General features: G+C 38.4%; 1 protein-coding gene across 1 annotated transcript; it reads left to right on the top strand.

Annotated features, from left to right (window-relative positions):
- Positions 1-17,067: 17,067 nt before the first annotated feature.
- LOC308625155 (uroporphyrinogen-III synthase-like) lies at positions 17,068-18,173 on the top strand (the record flags this gene model as incomplete). Its single annotated transcript, XM_081249102.1, has 1 exon — positions 17,068-18,173. Exon 1 carries the CDS (start codon positions 17,250-17,252, stop codon positions 18,171-18,173), a length of 924 nt encoding a protein of 307 aa, XP_081105228.1. The 5' UTR covers positions 17,068-17,249.
- Positions 18,174-18,580: the final 407 nt, after the last annotated feature.

An 18,580-nucleotide genomic window follows, 5' to 3' on the forward strand; every position in this document is an offset into this window, starting at 1 on the left:
CAGTAAGTGAGTACGTTTTTATAAAGTTTTCCTATTTCAACCATGGAAATATAGTATTTATACAAAAATGAAAAATAAAGAAAATAGGTGCCCTCAAACTTCTCACAATGAAGTCAGAAATTAAAATTAACATAAATTCTAGAGAAATAATTGTTCTAAAGCAGGCTATATCAGTAGAAGTATTTTCAAAAGCATGGAATTTTGTGCAAATTTTAGCTCTGGCACTTACTTACCAGCTCTGAGACTTTGGAAAGGTACTTAACGTCTCCAAGGCTCAACTGTCTCATTTTAAAAAGAGGATAAAAATGCTTACCTGGCAAGGTTATTGCCAAGATCAACATACATGACATCTTCCAAACAGTGTTTAGCCTTTTGTAGCTAATATTATTTCCAATAACACAGTGCCTAGGCTACTGGAGTCCCATATGAATGAAATTCATTCATTCACTTATACAAGCATTAATTCAGCAAATATTTATTGAGAACGTATCTTGTGCCAGATACTGCTCCAGGAGCTTAAGATACAGCAGAACAAAACAAAAGAGGTTCATGCCTTTTTGAAGTTTGTTTCATTTATGTAACATTGATGAGGGAGACGTACAAAAGCCAGCAAACATAATAAATATGGAAATACCAACGTATGTTAGTGAATCTGTTACGGAAAAATTAAAAAGTAGAACAGGGAAAAGAGATTGTGCTGGGTTGGAGTGGGGAGAAAGTGAAACAGATTACAATATTAAATGGTGTGGTCAGGTTGGGCCTTATTAAAAAGAAGAATAAATACGATAAAAATCATTCTGTTTACATCATGATTGCTTCAGTTTTAAAAATTATTAAATTACATAGGTTGTTCAAATTTTTAGAAGTTACTATTCTAAAATATCAAACAGCAATGTACATTAAGCAATAGGATTTTCAAAAACTAGTCTTTTAAAATGTTCTAATAATTTGGAGTAACCATTACAACAATATGCATATACTTTATTTCATGACAATGTTGCTTTAAAATTCCAATATTTATTTTACAAATAGATATTATGACTTCTTGAAGCTGTAGGACATGTTCATTTGTGCTTCGCCAATAAAAATTTGAGTCAAATAATTTTATTCATCGGTCTTATTGATAATTGTCAATTCTAATGAACTTGTAATTGACCCTATAAATAATCCTTAAAATAACTCAAAGTTGTTTTTCAGTATATAGTCAGAGATTAAGCTATTCTTTCTTCTGGTCCAACTCTCTCCTCCTTGAATGACCCTTTCATCCAAATTTTCTGTAAAATCAAGGGCATCTTTTAAAATATATTCTCACAGACTTTCTTCCTAATACAAAGGTAAGAGAGATAGTAGTATCACGTGGCTAAGCTTTGCATCAGCCTGCTGCTGAGTGTTACCATTTTTCTTAGATTTATATAGATCCGGAATTCAAGTTTGGCTATTTCAATAGAATTGCCAGAAAGTAATATATATTTAAAACTCAGCCTTCTGTCATGAATAGTTGCCCTAATTCTGGGTTACCTTATTAGAAAATAAAGGCCACGTAACTAAATATATTTATGTAATATGGAAAGGATCTCATCAAATTACATGCCTAGATAAGTATGCATACTTAACAAATATCAAGGATGAAAGTAAAATCCAACTGATAAAAATATTACCTATTAAAAGTGTTTATTATCTCCTGTGAAGTGGCCTTTAATGTCACTGCTTTCTAGCAGATGCAAAAATAAAGCTGACTTGCTTTGTGACCGCCTGGAGGGGTGGGATAGGGAGGGTGGGAGGGAGACGCAAAAGGGAGGGGATATGGAAACATATGTATATGTATAACTGATTAAATTTGTTATAAAGCAAAAATAAATAAATAAATAAATAAATACGTTTACCCAATTAAAAAATAAATAAATAAAAAATAAAGCTGACTTGAATTCGAGTATAATTATGATTATGTGATTTTAATTACATACATCAAACAAGTCAAAGGTTATCTTTTATTTTTATTTTTTTAATTTATTTTTATTTAATTTATTTATTTTTGGTTGCACTGGGTCTTCGTTGCTATGTGCAGGTTTTCTCTAGCTGTGGAGAGTGGGGGCTACTCTTCGTCACGGTGCACGGGCTTCTCATTGTGATGGCTTCTCTTGTGGAGCACGGGCTCTAGAGTGCAGGCTCAGTAGTTGTGGCACATGGACTCAGTAGTTGTGGCTCACCGGCTCTAGAGCGCAGGCTCAGTAGTTGTGGTGCATGGGCTTAGTTGCTCCGCGGCATGTGGGATCTTCCCGGACTGGGGCTCGATCCCATGTCCCCTGCATTGGCAGGCAGATTCTTAACCACTGCGCCACCAGGGAAGACCAAAAGTTGTCTTTTAAAATCGTGCTTTATCTGGAAAGTGGCTGTTCTTTGGACTGGATGATGGCAGCCTACCATTATTCGTAATATCATTTGACTTCCACATCTAATGATTGATGAAAAAAACAAGATCTTTCTGAAATACTCCTTAGAAACACATTCTCATTGGATGTTGAATGTTCCAAAGTCCACATTTGAGTATGTCATGCGCATTACTATATAATTTCTATATATTTTATATTTTAAAAGATAAGTACCTTACATTAAAAGATATTTTCTTGTTCAATGTACTTCATTAGAACTTTGAAGGTGAGATCAGATCAGTGAAATGGAGTAACTTCTTGTTTCTTCTGTTGAAATTAAAAACTAAATGAGCTCCAATGATGTAAGTTCTTCTCTTATGTTCTCTTGATAATAACTTTGTGTATGAACATTAAAACTGCAGTTTTCTCTTATAAACAATTTAGTTACTACTAAAAGTTCTTATGGCAGTTAGTAGATGAACATTTATTGACTGCATACTACATGCATCAATAGAACCTCAAAGATTTCTTTAAGATTGCAACTGAGCAAAATTATAACAGCTACCAAACATTAAAAACTAGAACATGTACTGAAATATGGCATTCTCCTGTCGTTTGCAACCCTACACTGAACAATACTGATGCTTCTAGAGCAGTCCTATTATTTAGGACATATGACTGCAACATAATATACTTATAATATGTGCCAGAATACATCTGATAAAGTTTAAAAACAAGCACAGAGAGCCTACGACTGCATCTATTTTCAGGTGGAAAAATGGCATCTAAGATATTGAACAAATTATTCAAGAACTGATTGTGTTCTTAAATATTCTGTAATCAGCAACGACACAGGGTGATAACTGGCTGGGTAAGTGATGATCACACCAGTGAGGTTGTGGAGGCAGTGTCAGCTTTTTAAGTTCAAGATCCTGTTCACAGCCCAGCCTTGCTCATTATACTTGTCCCTGGCAGAGCTTCTCTTTACTTGGATGGGAGTTTCATCTCTCCCTCACTGCCAGCAAGTTTAGGAAAACCTGCTCAGCTCAGGATAAAAAAAAACCAAATCAGATTATTTTCCTTCAGATTAGTCATTGATGAGTTTCTGCCAACCCCACTCATTTATTTTCCAAATGTTTATTTCTCTTTTCCTAGGAATAAAAGCAACACATGCTTATTGTAGCAAAGAAGACAATAAATTCACCCACAATCTTATCTCTCAGTGAAAACTGCTGTTAACATTTTGGTGACTTTCCTTGAAATCATACTGAATACCTAATTCTGAATCCTGCAATTTTCTCTGAACATTTTTATGGCGATTTTTTCCCTAAGTTATCAAAAGTTTTCAACTACATTATTATTATTATTATTCTATTTATTTATTTAATTTTTTTTGGCTGCACTGTGTGGCATTTCGGATCTCAGTTCCCTGACCAGGGATCAAACCCATGCCCCGTGCAGTGGAAGCATGGAGTCTTAACCAGTGGACCACCAGGAAAGTCCTCAACTATATTATTTTTAAGGCTGGCATAATATTCTATGGGATGGATAAATGATACTTTTAAAAAAGAAAATACTCTCCTATTATTGGATATTTAAGTTACTTCCAGACTATTTTAAATAATGATGCCATTAAAATCTTTATACAGAAATTGTCATCTAAATTTCTGACTATCTACAGACCATTCCTTTAGGAGGAATACTGTTAATGGTCATGAATATTTTTCCTTTCATGCATTTTTCTTCAGTAAATTTCACTGTGTATTTTACTATGTGGAAGTCACTGTGCAAGATGCTACAGAGGATACAAATATGAATTAGATGAATTGCCATCAAGGAGCTTACAATCTAGAAAGGAAAATTGGACAAAGTATATATAACTATAATACATGGTGGAAAGTGATACATTCCATGAGCAAAGGTTTTGATTTGTGCTTTGGAGACTCAAAAATTAGGAGTCTGCTTTCTCACAATGAACTGAAAATCATCCACATGAAAATGTTAATTCCCTGATTTAAAAATATTTCTGATTGCCCAGTATTCTCATTAAAATGTTATCATATATCTATTTGTGTCTACTTTGAAAAAACCTTCTATTGGAAGTACCACGTAAATAATATCACTGATTTCAAGTTTTTACTTTATCTCTTTCAATGGAAATTTTAGGATGTCTTGAATATGGTTATTTTGTATTCTAATGATTCAGAGCTATGCGGACTACTGCAAATGCCTATAGAGGTGTGAGCCTTGTAATAAAGCAATGGTGTCATTGGCGAAAGATATAAATTTATAATTATAGATTGGCACTAGTCTTATAGCCTTGTGTGCCACTTTCTAATGACATTGTTATGGCATATACAAAGGCAAAATAGAGCAGAGCTTAAATTATAAGTTTTGATAATATTTTGATCATTTTTCAAAATTAAATGGAACTTTTATATGTCTCTTATTTCCATCTACATCAAAAGTCAACAAACTTTCTCTGTAAAGGACCAGATAGTAAATATTTTCAGATTTGCTCTTCATCTGGTCTCTGTCTAAACTACTCAACTCTGCTGTTGTAATATAAAAGCAGCCATAAATTGTTGGCTGGGCTTCAATGAAACTTTATTTTTGGACATAGAAATTAGTGCTTTACATAATTTCTATATATTATGAAATATTCTTCTTTTGATTTTCCCCCAACCATTAAAAAATTTAAAACCTATTGTTAGGGAACATCCCTGGCAGTCCAGTGGTTAAGACTCTGCACTTTCACAGCAGGGGGTGTGGGTTCGATCCCTGGTGGGGGAACTAAGATCCTACAGGCTGCGTAGTAGGGCCAAAAAAAAATACTACAAAAAAAAAAACCACATTGTTAGTTCATGGTCCATACAAAATTAACAGGCTGTGGGCTGGGTTTGGCCCACAGGTCACAGTTCACTGACCTCTTATCTAGCTGATATCATTCAAAAACAACAAAGGTGGAGCTATCACAACACTGCTAATCGGTTATATTCTAATATAAAATAAAAAGTTTAAAAACAACAACAACAACAAAGAGATATGCATAAATCCTGAAATAAAAGCTTTCCAAGCAATAATAATAAAAACATTAAATGTACGGGTTTGCAATGTTACAATATCAAGTGCTTTTTTTTTTTGGCTGCTCGCCATGTGGCATGTGGGATCTTAGTTCCCAGAGCAGGGGTCGAACCCATGCCCCCTGCACTAGCCTTGGGGACTTCCCTGATGGCACAGTGGTTGAGACTATGCTTGAAAATGCAGGGGACTCAGGATTGATCCCTGGTCCAAGAAGATCCCACATGCCACGGAGCAGCTAACCAAATGCACCACAACTACTGAAACCCATGCAATCTAGGGCCCATGTACCGCAACTACTGAGTCTGTGTGCTACAACTATGGAAGACTGTTCACCCAGAGCCCGTGCTCCTCAACAGGAGAAGCCACCTCGGGCTTCCCTGGTGGCGCAGTGGTTGAGAGTCCGCCTGCTGATGCAGGGGACACGGGTTCGTGCCCCGGTCCAGGAAGATCCCACATGCCGCGGAGCGGCTGGGCCCGTGAGCCATGGCCGCTGAGCCTGCGTGTCCGGAGCCTGTGCTCCGCAACGGGGGAGGCCACAACAGTGAGAGGCCCGCGTACCGCAAAAAAAAAAAAAAAAAAAAAAAAAAAAAAAAGAGAAGCCACCTCAATGAGAAGTGTGTGCACCACAACAAAGAGTAGCCCCTGCTCGCTGAAGCTAGATGAAGCCCACATGCAGCAATGAAGACCCAACACAGCTAAAAATAAACAACAACAAAAATTAAATAAAATGGTTAATTAAGGAAAAAAAAGAAGCAAGAAGAACTACAATTCTGAAGCCTACGGAAGGAAAATCACATTCACAGAGAGATAGACAAAATGAAAGGGCAGAGGACTTTGTACCAGATGAAGGAACAAGATAAAACCCCAGAAAAACGACTAAGTGAAGTGGAGGTAGGCAACCTTCCAGAAAAAGAATTCAGAATAATGATAGTGAAGATGCTCCAGGACCTCGGAAAAAGAATGGAGGCAAAGATCGATAAGATGCAAGAATTTAACAAAGACCAAGAAGAATTAAAGAACAAAGATCTTGAAGGATTAAAGAACTAACAAACAGATATGAACAAGGCAATAACTGAAATGAAATATACACTAGAAAGAATCAATAGCAGAATAACTGAGGCAGAAGAATGGATAAGTGACCTGGAAGACAGAATGGTGGAATTCACAGCTGCAGAACAGACTAAAGAAAAAAGAATGAAAAGAAAAAAAAGAAATGAAGAAATGAAGAAATGAAGAAAAAAAGAAATGAAGACCTCTGGGACAACACTAAACAGAATAACATTCGCATTATAGGGGTCCCAGAAGGAGAAGAGAGAGAGAAAGGACCAGAGAAAATATTTGAAGAGGTTATAGTCAAAAACTTCCCTAACATGGGAAAGGAAATAGCCACCCAAGTCCAGGAAGCGTGGCCAGTCCCATACAGGATAAACCCAAGGAGAAACACACCAAGACACATAGTAATAAAATTGGCAAAAAATTAAAGACAAAGAAAAATTATTGAAAGCAGCAAGGGAAAAATGACAAATAACATACAAGGGAACTCCCATAAGGTTAACAGTAACACAATAAGTGTGGGGGACATTAACACCTCACTTACACCCATGGACAGATCATCCAAAATGAAAATAAATAAGGAAACAGAAGCTTTATATGACACAGTAGACCTGAGAGATTTAATTGATATATATAGGACATTCCATCCAAAAACAGCAGATTACACTTTCTTCTCAAGTGCACATGGAACATTCTCCAGGATAGATCACATCTTGGGTCACAAATCAAGTCTCAGTAAATTTAAGAAAATTGAAATCATATCAAGCATCTTTTCTGACCACAATGCTATGAGATTAGAAATGAATTACAGGGGAAAAAAAGTAAAAAACACAAACACATGGAGGCTAAACAATATGTTAGTAAATAACCAAGAGATCACTGAAGAAATCAAAGAGGAAATCAAAAAATACCTAGAGACAAATGACAATGAAAACATGACAATCCAAAACCTATGGGATGCATCAAAAGCAGTTCTAAGAGGGAAGTTTATAGCTATACAAGCCTACCTCAAGAAACAAGAAAAATCTCAAATAAACAATCTAACCTTACACCTAAAGGAACTAGAGAAAGAAGAACAACAAAACCCAAAGTTAGCAGAAGGACAGAAATCATAAAGATCAGAGCGGAAATAAATGAAATAGAAACAAAGAAAACAATAGCAAAGATCAATAAAACTAAAAGCTGGTTCTTTGAGAAAATAAAATTGATAAACATTTAGCGGGATTTGTCAAGAAAAGGAGGGAGAGAAAAATCAATAAACTTAGAAATGAAAAAAGGAGAAGTTACAACAGACACTGCAGAAATACAAAGCATCCTAAGAGACTACTACAAGCAGCTCTATGGCAATAAAATGGACAACCTGGAAGAAATGGACAAATTCTTAGAAAGGTATAACCTTCCAAGACTGAACCAGGAAGAAATAGAAAATATGAACAGACCAATCACAAGTAATGAAATTGAAACTGTGATTAAAAATCTTCCAACAAACAAAAGTCCAGGACAGATAGCTTCACAGGTGAATTCTATCAAACATTTAGAGAAGAGCTAACACCCATCCTTCTCAAACTCTTCCAAAAAATTGCAGAGGAAGGAACGCTCCCAAACTCATTCTATGAGGCCACCATCACCCTGATACCAAAACCAGACAGAGATACTACAACAAAAGAAAATTACAGACCAATATCACTGATGAATATAGATGCAAAAATCCTCAACAAAATACTAGCAAACAGAATCCAACAACACATTAAAAGGATCATACCCCATGATCAAGTGGGATTTATCCCAGGGATGCAAGGATTCTTCAACATAGCAAATCAGTCAATGTGATAGACCGTATTAACAAATTGAAGAATAAAACCATATGATCATCTCAATAGATGCAGAAAAAGCTTTTGACAAAATTCAACACCCATTTATGATAAAACCTCTCCAGAAAGTGGGCATAGAGGGAAACTACCTCAACATCATAAAGGCCATATATGACAAACCCACAGCAAACATCAATCTCAATGGTGAAAAAATGAAAGCATTTCCTCTAAGATCAGGAACAAGACAAGGATGTCCACTCTCACCAGTATTATTCAATATAGTTTTGGAAGTCCTAGCCACAGTAATCAGAGAAGATAAAGAAATAAAAATAATACAAATTGGAAAAAAAGTAGTAAAACTGTCACTGTTTGCAGATGACATGATACTATACATAGAGAATCCTAAAGATGCCACCAGAAAATTACTAGAGCTAATCAATGAATTTGATAAAGTTGCAGAATACAAAATTAATGCACAGTAATCTCTTGCATTCCTATACACTAACAATGAAAGATCAGAAAGAGAAATTAAGGAAACACACCCATTTAACATTGCAACAAAAAGAATAAAATACCTAGGAACAGACCTACATAAGGAGGTAAAAGACCTATACTGAGAAAACTATAAGAGACTGGTGAAAGATATCAAAGATGACACAAACAGATGGAGAGATACCATGTTCTTGGATTGGAAGAATCACTATTGTGAAAATGAATGTACTACCCAAAGCAATCTACAGATTCAATGCAATCCCTGTCAAATTACCAGTGGCATTTTTTACAGAACTAGAACAAAACATCTTAAAATTTGTACAGAGACACAAAAGACCCCGAATAGCCAAAGCAGTCTTTTTTTTTAATATCTTTATTGGCATATAATTGCTTTACAATGGTGTGTTAGTTTTGGCTTTATAACAAAGTGAATCAGTTATACATATACACATGTTCCCATATCTCTTCCCTCCTGCATCTCCCTCCCTCCCATCCTCCCTATCGCACCCCTCTAGGTGGTCACAAACCACCTAGCTGATCTCCCTGTGCTGTGTGGCTGCTTCCCACTAGCTATCCCAAAGCAGTCTTGAGGGGAAAATAACAGAGCTGGAGGAATCAGGCTCTCTGACTTCAGACTATATTACAAAGCTACAGTAATCAAGACAATATGGTACTGGCACAAAAACAGAAATATAGATCAATGGAACAGGATAGAAAGCCCAGAGATAAACCCATGCGCCTATGGTCAACTACTCTATGACAAAAGAGGCAAGGACATACAGTGGAGAAAAGACAGCCTCTTCAATAAGTGGTGCTGGGAAAACTGGACAGCTACATGTAAAAGAATGAAATTAGAACACTCCCTAACACCATACACAAAAATGAACTCAAAATGGATTAGAGACCTAAGTGTAAGACCAGACACTATTAAACTCTTAGAGGAAAACATAGGAAGAACACTCTTTGACATAAACCACAGCAAGATCTTTTTTGATCCACCTCTTAGAGTAATGGAAATAAAAACAAAAATAAACAAATGGGACCTAATGAAACTTAAAAGCTTTTGCAAAGCAAAGGAAACTACAAACAAGACAAAAAGACAACCCTCAGAATGGGAGAAAATATTTGCAAACGAATCAATGGACAAAGGACTAATCTCCAAAATATATAAACAGCTCATGCACCTCAATATTTAAAAAAAAAAAAAACCAATCAAGAAATGGGCTGAATACCTAAATAGACATTTCTCCAAAGAAGACATACAGATGGCCAAGAAGCACATGAAAATCTGCTCAACATCACTAATTATTAGAGAAATGCAAATCAAAACTACAATGAGGTATCACCTCACACCAATTAGAATGGGCATCATCAGAAAATCTACAAACAACAAATGCTGGAGAAGGTGTGGAGAAAAGGGAACCCTCTTGCACTGTTGGTGGCAATGTAAATTGATACAGCCACTAAGGAGGTTCCTTACAAAACTAAAAATAGAATTACCATATGATCCAGCAATCCCACTACTGGGCATATACCCAGAGAAAACCATAATTCAAAAAGACACATGCACCCAATGTTCATTTCAGGACTATTTACAATAGCCAGGTCATCTAAGCAACCTAAATGCCCATTGACAGATGAATGGATAAAGAAGATGTGGTACATATATACAATGGAATATTACTCAGCCAGAAAAAGGAATGGAATTGGGTCATTTGTAGAGACGTGGATGGATCTAGAGACTGTCATACAGAGAGCGAAGTAAGTCAGAAAGAGAAAAACAAATATCATATATTAACGCATATATGTGGAACCTAGGAAAATGGTACAGATTAACCAGTTTGCAGGGAAGAAATAGAGACACAGATGTAGAGAACAAACGTTTGGACACCAAGTGGGGAAAGCGGTGGGGGGTGTTGGTGGTGGTGGGATGAATTGGGAGTTTGAGATTGACATATATACACTAATATGTCCAAAATAGATAACTAATAAGAAGCTGTTGTACAAAAAGTAAAAATAATAAAATTCAAAAATTCAAAAAAAAAAAAAAAGAAAAAAGAAATTGTGGAGTCTTTACCACTGGACCACCAGGGAAGTCTCTCAGGAGTTTTTCTTAAAATTTGGATAAACCATTTTTCCTGTATCGGTACAGAAAGTCCCCTACATACGAAAGAGTTCCATTCTGAAAGCACATTTGTAAGTCCAATTTGTTCGTTAAGTCCAACAAAGTTAGCCTAGGTACCCAACTAACACAATCGGCTATAAAATACTGTACTGTAATAGGTTTACAATACTTTTCACACAAATAATACATAAAAAACAAACACAAAAATAAATAAAAGATTTTTTATCTTACGGTACAATATCTTGAAAAGTACAGTAGTGTAGTGCAACAGCTGGCATACAGGAGCTTTTATTGAGTGAACAGGCAAGAAGAGTTACTGACTGGAGGAGGGATGGGAGGTGGGAGATGGTAGAGCTGAAGGATCGTCAGCAATAGGAGATGGAGGGCAAGCTGCAATTTCACTCACGCCTGACGTTGCTGGCACAGGTTCTGGTTCCTTGCTGGGTTCAATTCTATCTACCCTCTTGAGAAAACGATCCAGTTATATCTGGGTAGTATCTCTCTTTCTTTCTCAGCATAGATGACACGGTAGCACCTGATTGCACCAGATTGAATGGTTGCTGCAGCCTTCATGTACCATTCTACCTTCAGGTCCTGTGCCTCAAAAACTAACAGTGCCTTCTCAAATAAAGAAAATTCCCTTGCCATTTACTGTGTCATGAATCTCTCTGGTTCTTCAGTTACTTCTTCTTCCTCTTGTCTCTCTTTGTCCTTTCTCTGGGCCTCCAATTCCATCAGGTCTTCATTAGTACAGTATGTTCCTTCATCAATAATTTCTCGAAGCATTTCAGGAAATTCCCAGGCAGCTACCCTATCTGCAGTCACTGCCTCTCCACTTACTTTTACATTGTGAAGGTTGGCTCTAGCCTTGAACCAATGAAACCATCCATGGCTGGCATTAAAAGATGCACCCTCTGATTCTTTCCCCTGTTTCTTCTTCAAGTCTTCATAAAGGCTTTTAGCTTTCTCATTAATCAGCATTAAGCTGAGCAGGAATCGACGCTGATGCTGATCTACATCCACACACTGAGAAGTTTCTCCATCTCCTCCATCACTTTTCCACTCTTCTTCGATATTATTGTTGACAAGGCACAGCAGACTTCACATGTTCCATGATCTTGTCCTTCTTCTTTAGAATCGTGCTGATGGTTGAATGATTCACGGTTATAATGAGCAACGTCTACCATCTTTTTGCCTCACTCCACTCTCTCAATTATTTTCACTTTTGTTTCCATCGTTATCTCTTGGTGCTTCTTCTCAGTACCAGCTACATCACCACTGCTTTTGGACATTCTGGGCTTGAAATAAAGATACTGTACTACTGTACTTTATACAGTACCGTATAGTAAAGTACACAAAAGCACAACCACTTGTAGAGGATGCATGCACGTGACAATGTACGCCAGACACGTGAACTAACTTATGTGATTCGACATTCAAACACACGTTCGCATCTTTGAAAGTTTGCAACTTGAAGGTTCATATGCTTGCTTTTGGCTACAGGTAACAAAAAAACCTGACTAACAGTGGCTTAAAAATTAGGACAGTTTATCTTGTCCCTTATCAAGGATTCAAGAGGCAGGAAGTTTCAGGGTTGATTCAGTAGCGTATTAAACATAGCAATGCCCAGGACTCTTTCCAACATTCTGTTCTGCCACCCTCAGTAGATCAGTATCATCTTACCTCTTGGTCACGAGATGGCTACAGCAGTTCAGAACTTATGTCTGTCTCTTTACAAAACCACATCTAAAAGCAGGAGGGTAAGGAGAAGGTGGGTATGGAGTGGGTTCCTTTTAATAAGTTCTTCTCCTACTGAGGAAGAAAATCCTTCCCAGACACCCGCAGCATATTTCCGCTCTAGACCCAGAATCAGATCATATGCTCCCCTAAATCAACAGCTGGCCAAGAAAATAACATCACCATGATCGCCTGACCTCATCCAGTTTTTCTACGAAGAAGCACAACTTGCCTGACCACATCGATGCCAACATTTGAATGAAACTGGGTTTTGTTAACAAGGAAAAGTGGGGATGGCAGTTGAGTAGGTAACCAAGAGTACTTGTCACATTCTTTTAATTTGTAATTAATTTTTTTTTTTTTTTTTGTGGTACGCGGGCCTCTTACTGTTGTGGCCTCTCCCATTGCGGAGCACAGGCTCTGGACGCGCAGGCTCAGCGGCCATGGCTCACGGGCCCAGCCGCTCCGCGGCATGTGGGATCTTCCCGGACCGGGGCACGAACCCGTGTCCCCTGCATCGGCAGGAGGACTCTCAACCACTGCACCACCAGGGAAGCCCCTGTAATTAGTTTTTGAAGTGATGTATTTAAGGTGTATAAAACCAAATAGGAAAAAACACACTTTATTGGATGAGATATGGGGCTTTTGTAACTCTGTAATAAATTTTCTGACATCTTTATATACTCCACCACTAATTCACTCTTGATCAATCCTGGAATATTTCAGCTCAAAGAATATGCCTCTTCCAGCAATAAGTAAGTAAATAAAAATAAATAAATAAATTTTGATAAAGGAAATTTATTTAAATCAGGCACATATAGGAAGCTTTAGAAGAAGTCTACCAGAATGTTATTTTAATTTATAAAAGTGCAAAAAAGGTATTTATACACAAATATATGTACACCACATTTCATCCATCTTAAGACACATTTTTATTTTTTTTACTTTTTAACATCTCCAAAATTGGGTTGCATCTTATAATCTATGGCATCATATAATTGCTGAAAACCAAATAGCTCCTGATAAAATATATCATTGTGCATGTGTTGTAAACTTGGTCATTGAGGGTTTTTTTGGTAATAATGGTAAAAATACATAGCATGAAATTTACCATCTTAAGTGTACAGTTCAGTAGTGTTAACTCTCTGCACATTATTGCACAACAGACTCTAGAGATTTTTCCTCTTGCAAAACCAAAGCTCTATACCCATTGAACTATTGCTCCCCTTTCCACCCCTCCCAATACCTGGCAACCGCCATCCTACTTTCTGTTTCTAAGAGTTTGACTACTTTATTATTATTACTCTTTATTTATTATTTTTTTGGCTGCATTGGGTCTTCGTTGCTGCACACCAGCTTTCTCTAGTTGCGGTGCACAGACTTCTCATTGAGGCGTGTGGACTTCAGTAGTTCTGGCCCACGGGCTTAGTTGCTCCGCGGCATGTGGGATCTTCCCAGACCAGGGAACAGACCTGTGTCCCCTGCGTTGGCAGGCCGATTCTCAACCACTGTGCCATGAGGGAAGTCCCTTGACCACTTTAAATACCTCATGATCATTGAGTTTGTGCATTGTAGATATCTGCATAGTGGGTTTAAATGCATTTAAAATGTCTCCAAAGAGATTCCACTATAATGTGGAATTAAAAAAAATCTTAGAATGTATTTAGAAAGATACAGAAACAGAGCAACAGGTATAAATGTGATATTAATAACATTAGTAATGGGTGCAAATGTGATATTAGCAAATATTTGTCAAAGGAATGACTGCATTTCTGTATTTCCTTGAGAAAAACCCAAACATTTTATGGGATGTAGCTCCTGGAACTAATAAATTTATCTATATATTCTGGACCTGCCCACTTCATGGGTTACTGTTTCATAGCACTAGTCTTTGGAAAGCATGTACATCAATACCTACTGCTATTTAAACTACCAAAATAGTCAATAACATATGGAAATCTTGAGTATTCAGAATCTTAGAGTTGTGTTTCCTGGTCAGGAAAGAGGAGTGTAGTAGTATAGAATTGCATTCTGTTATGCAATTTAATCTACCAAAATAGTCAATAACATACGGAAAGCCTGAGTATTCAGAATCTTAGAGTTGTGTTTCCTGGTCAGGAAAGAGGAGTGTAGTAGTATAGAATTGAATTCTGTTATTCCATGCTCTAATTGTCCTGGCAACCAGTGATAGTTCAGCAGCATTTATGTATGAGATGTTTAACAAATCATAACCAAACCACTACAACAAAAACTAAATTAAACAAAACAAAACAAAACCCATGATGTAGGTAGCAGTTTTAAAACTTCCTATATGTGCCAGATTGAAGTAAATTTCCCCAATATTTCATTCATTCATTCATTCATTCATTCATTCTTGGAGGTGGCATATCATTTGAGATGAAACATTTCAGTATTGATCAGTATTTTTTTATCTAATGGGCTAAAAATGAGGGATGTGGACAGCTAAAGTGATTGCTAAAATGCAAATCTGATAACATCACTTCTTGCTTAAAAGTTAAAAATCATTCCCCTGGCATCAGAATAAAGTCCTAACTCTTTTTTTTTTTTAAACGAAGTGTAGTTGATTTACAATGTTGTGTTAATTCCTGCTGTACAGCAAAGTGACTCAGTTATATTTTTTATATTCTTTTTCATTATGGTTTATCCTGGGACAGTGAATATAGTTCTCTGTGCTATACAGTAGGACCTTGTTGTCCATCCATTCTATATGTAATAGTTTGCTTCTACTAACCCCAAACTCCCAGTCCATCCCTCCCCTCCCCCTGCTCCTTGGCAATCCCAAGTCTGTTCTCTATGTCTGTGAGACTGTTTCTGCTTTATCAATAGGTTCATTTGTGTCATATTTTAGATTCCACATATAAGTGATATCATATGGTATTTGTCTTTCTCCTTCTGACTTACTTCACTTAGTATGATAATCTCATATTGCATCCATGTTGCTGCAAATGGTATTATTTCGTTTAAAGTCCTAACTCTTTACCATGACATACATGGTTCTTATGATCTGACCCTACTTTTTCTCCCGCTTCATTTCTCTCTTCGTAAGTGCAACTTTGTCTCTCTCTCCCCTGAACCCTGCCCCTTCTGCCTTTCTTCCTTGTGTGTCCTGCTTCTTACACTAGGGTAACTACTTATCTCCTCCACCAGGCCAACTCCTCACTTTCAGGTTTCTCTCTTTTTTTTTTTAAATTAATTAATCAATTTATTTATTTATTTATTTTTGGCTGCGTTGGGTCCTCGTTTCTGTGCGAGGGCTTTCTCCAGTTGCGGCGAGCGGGGGCCACTCTTCATCACGGTGCGCGGGCCTCTCACTATCGCGGCCTCTCTTGTTGCGGAGCGCAGGCTCCAGACGCGCAGGCTCAGTAGTTGTGGCTCACGGGCCTAGTTGCTCCATGGCATGTGGGATCTTCCCAGACCAGGGCTCGAACCCGTGTCCCCTGCATTGGCAGGCGGATTCTTAACCACTGCGCCACCAGGGAAGCCCATCAGGTCTCTTTTAATTTCAAGTCCTTTAGGAAACTTCTCCTGGTAGGCCAGGTTCAAGCTGGGTGCCTCTCTCCTAATCTCATGGAACTCCAGGCTCCATTATGGCATGTACTGTGTTTTTTAGAAAGTAACTGCTTTCTTTCCAGTTTCCAAATGATTTAAAAAAGATATTGACCGATCACTTCCCTTTAAGAAGCAATAGTTGTCAATTTAAGTACAAGGCCAAACTTGTACCATGATACTTTCAGGTGACACCTCAAATTTGTGCAAATCTTCTAAGAGGTGTATATATATACTTCCTTACAAATGTCATTAATATATGCAATACCTGGTCAAAATATAGACATAGAAATTAAATTAACATGTTATAAATTATGCAGTTTATATATACATAGAACAATTGGAATCTCAACTTGTACCAACTCAAAATATCATACTATTTACTAAATTTCTGTTTAAATAAATGTATCATCTTCTTCAATTAGGTCTTCGGGAGGTTATCTTCTGTATTGTGAACAACAAAAACAAAAAACAAAAAGCATCATTCACTAACCAGTTATACAAGGGTTAAGTCACAACCCACTGCAGTTGCCCACTGACAGTACACCTTGAGATATATTCAGGATGAAAAAAAAGGATAAGGCACTCTGTTCTTTGGCTAAACAGGCCCTTAGATAGTTAGATGTATATATCAGGAAGAATTTAAATTACCCCAGATTCTTGCATCTTCCCATACATAGAAAAGCCCTAAAATCATTAACTTAAGATATCTGTTTACTGTGACTACTGTAGTAGTAATCTTATTTGTTCGGGGTGTCGGTGCGCATGCGTGAGCTCCAGCTGAGCGCGGCGGGGCTCTGCGACCCCCGGCGCAAGTGCTGGTGCTTGGGGCCCGGGGAGGGCCGTCGCCATGGCAGCGCCGGCCACGCGGTGAGGGGACCGCCCTCCCGGCTGGTCGCTCCCGCAGCCTCGCTGCCTGCTGGTGGGAACCGTGAGATTCCGCCCCTGACTGGGGGCCTGCCGAGTGCCTCACCAGCCAGACGAGCACCCTGTAAAGACTGTCAGGCAATAATGAAGGTTCTTTTTCTGGAAGACCCTAAGGAGGACGACTGTGGCCAGGATCCCTACCTCAGGGAATTAGGATTATATGGACTTGAAGCCACTTTGATCCCTGTTTTATCATTTGAGTTTTTGTCTCTTCCCAGTTTTTTGGAGAAGCTGTCTCACCCTGAAGGTTACGGGGGCCACATTTTTACCAGCCCCAGAGCAGTGGAAGCAGTGGAGCTGTGTTTGGAGAAAGACAATAATACCGAAGTCTGGAGAAAGTCTCTGAAAGAAAAATGGAATGCTAAGTCAGTGGTTGTGGTGGGAAATGCTACTGCTTCTCTAGTGAATAAAATTGGCCTGCATACAGAAGGAGAAAACGGTGGAAATGCAGAAAAGCTTGCAGAGTGCATTTGTTCTAGGGAGTCGTCAGCACTGCCTCTTCTGTTTCCCTGTGGAACCCTCAAAAGAGAAATGCTGCCGAAAATGCTCAAGGACAAAGGGATTCCCGTGGAGAGCTTAACCATCTACCAGACGATCCCACACCCAGGAATCCAGGGGAACCTCAACAGCTACTATTCCCAGCAGGGCATTCCAGCCAGCATCACGTTTTTCAGTCTCTCTGGCCTGACACACAGTCTCAAGCATATTCAAGAGTTATCTGTGGACAACATTGACCAGATTAAGGTGCGGCTCACAGCACCCCTGGGGGGTCAGGACTGTCTCAGTTGTATAGACACTGACGGCCCCTCCCTCCACCCCGGCTGGCACGCTCACTCCGGTCGGTGCCCAGGGACGGAGCACGGGCATCAGCACTGGGCTGTCCGGGGCACTGCTCCGGGACACTCTCTGCAGCCCGGGTCCAGCTTTGCAGGAAAGCTCCGTTGGCCCGGCCAGGCCCGTGGTGGTGAGTCCGAGAGCGGAGCTCTCCAGACGCCCTCTCTCCTGTGACCAGACGATTTCAGAGGGAATAAAAGGCTCACGGGGAAAAGTCATCTTGTGACAAAAGTGCTTCTCCTAAAATTGTGTCTGCTGTTTGCTGGTTCCCAATCTCAGGGAGTTTCTTTCTTTCTTTTTTTTAAACATCTTTATTGGAGTATAATTGCTTTACATTGTTGTGTTGGTTTCTGCTGTATAATAGAGTGAATCAGCTATACATTAAAAAAAAAGAAGAAGATATCTGTTCACTGTGACTACTGTAGTAGTAATCTTTTGCCAGGATGTATATGCATGAGTACACGTATTTCCTAGGCAAAAAATTCTGGCTGACTCCTTCTCTACCTCTTCAGAGCAGTTTCTTCAGCGCTGCTGAGAGGTTGCTTCTGGCTATAGTCCTCAGCAAGACCCTGAATAAAACT

The sequence above is a fragment of the Mesoplodon bidens genome, assembly GCF_964165515.1.
Source record: "Mesoplodon bidens genome assembly, chromosome: 11".
NCBI lineage: Eukaryota > Metazoa > Chordata > Mammalia > Artiodactyla > Ziphiidae > Mesoplodon > Mesoplodon bidens.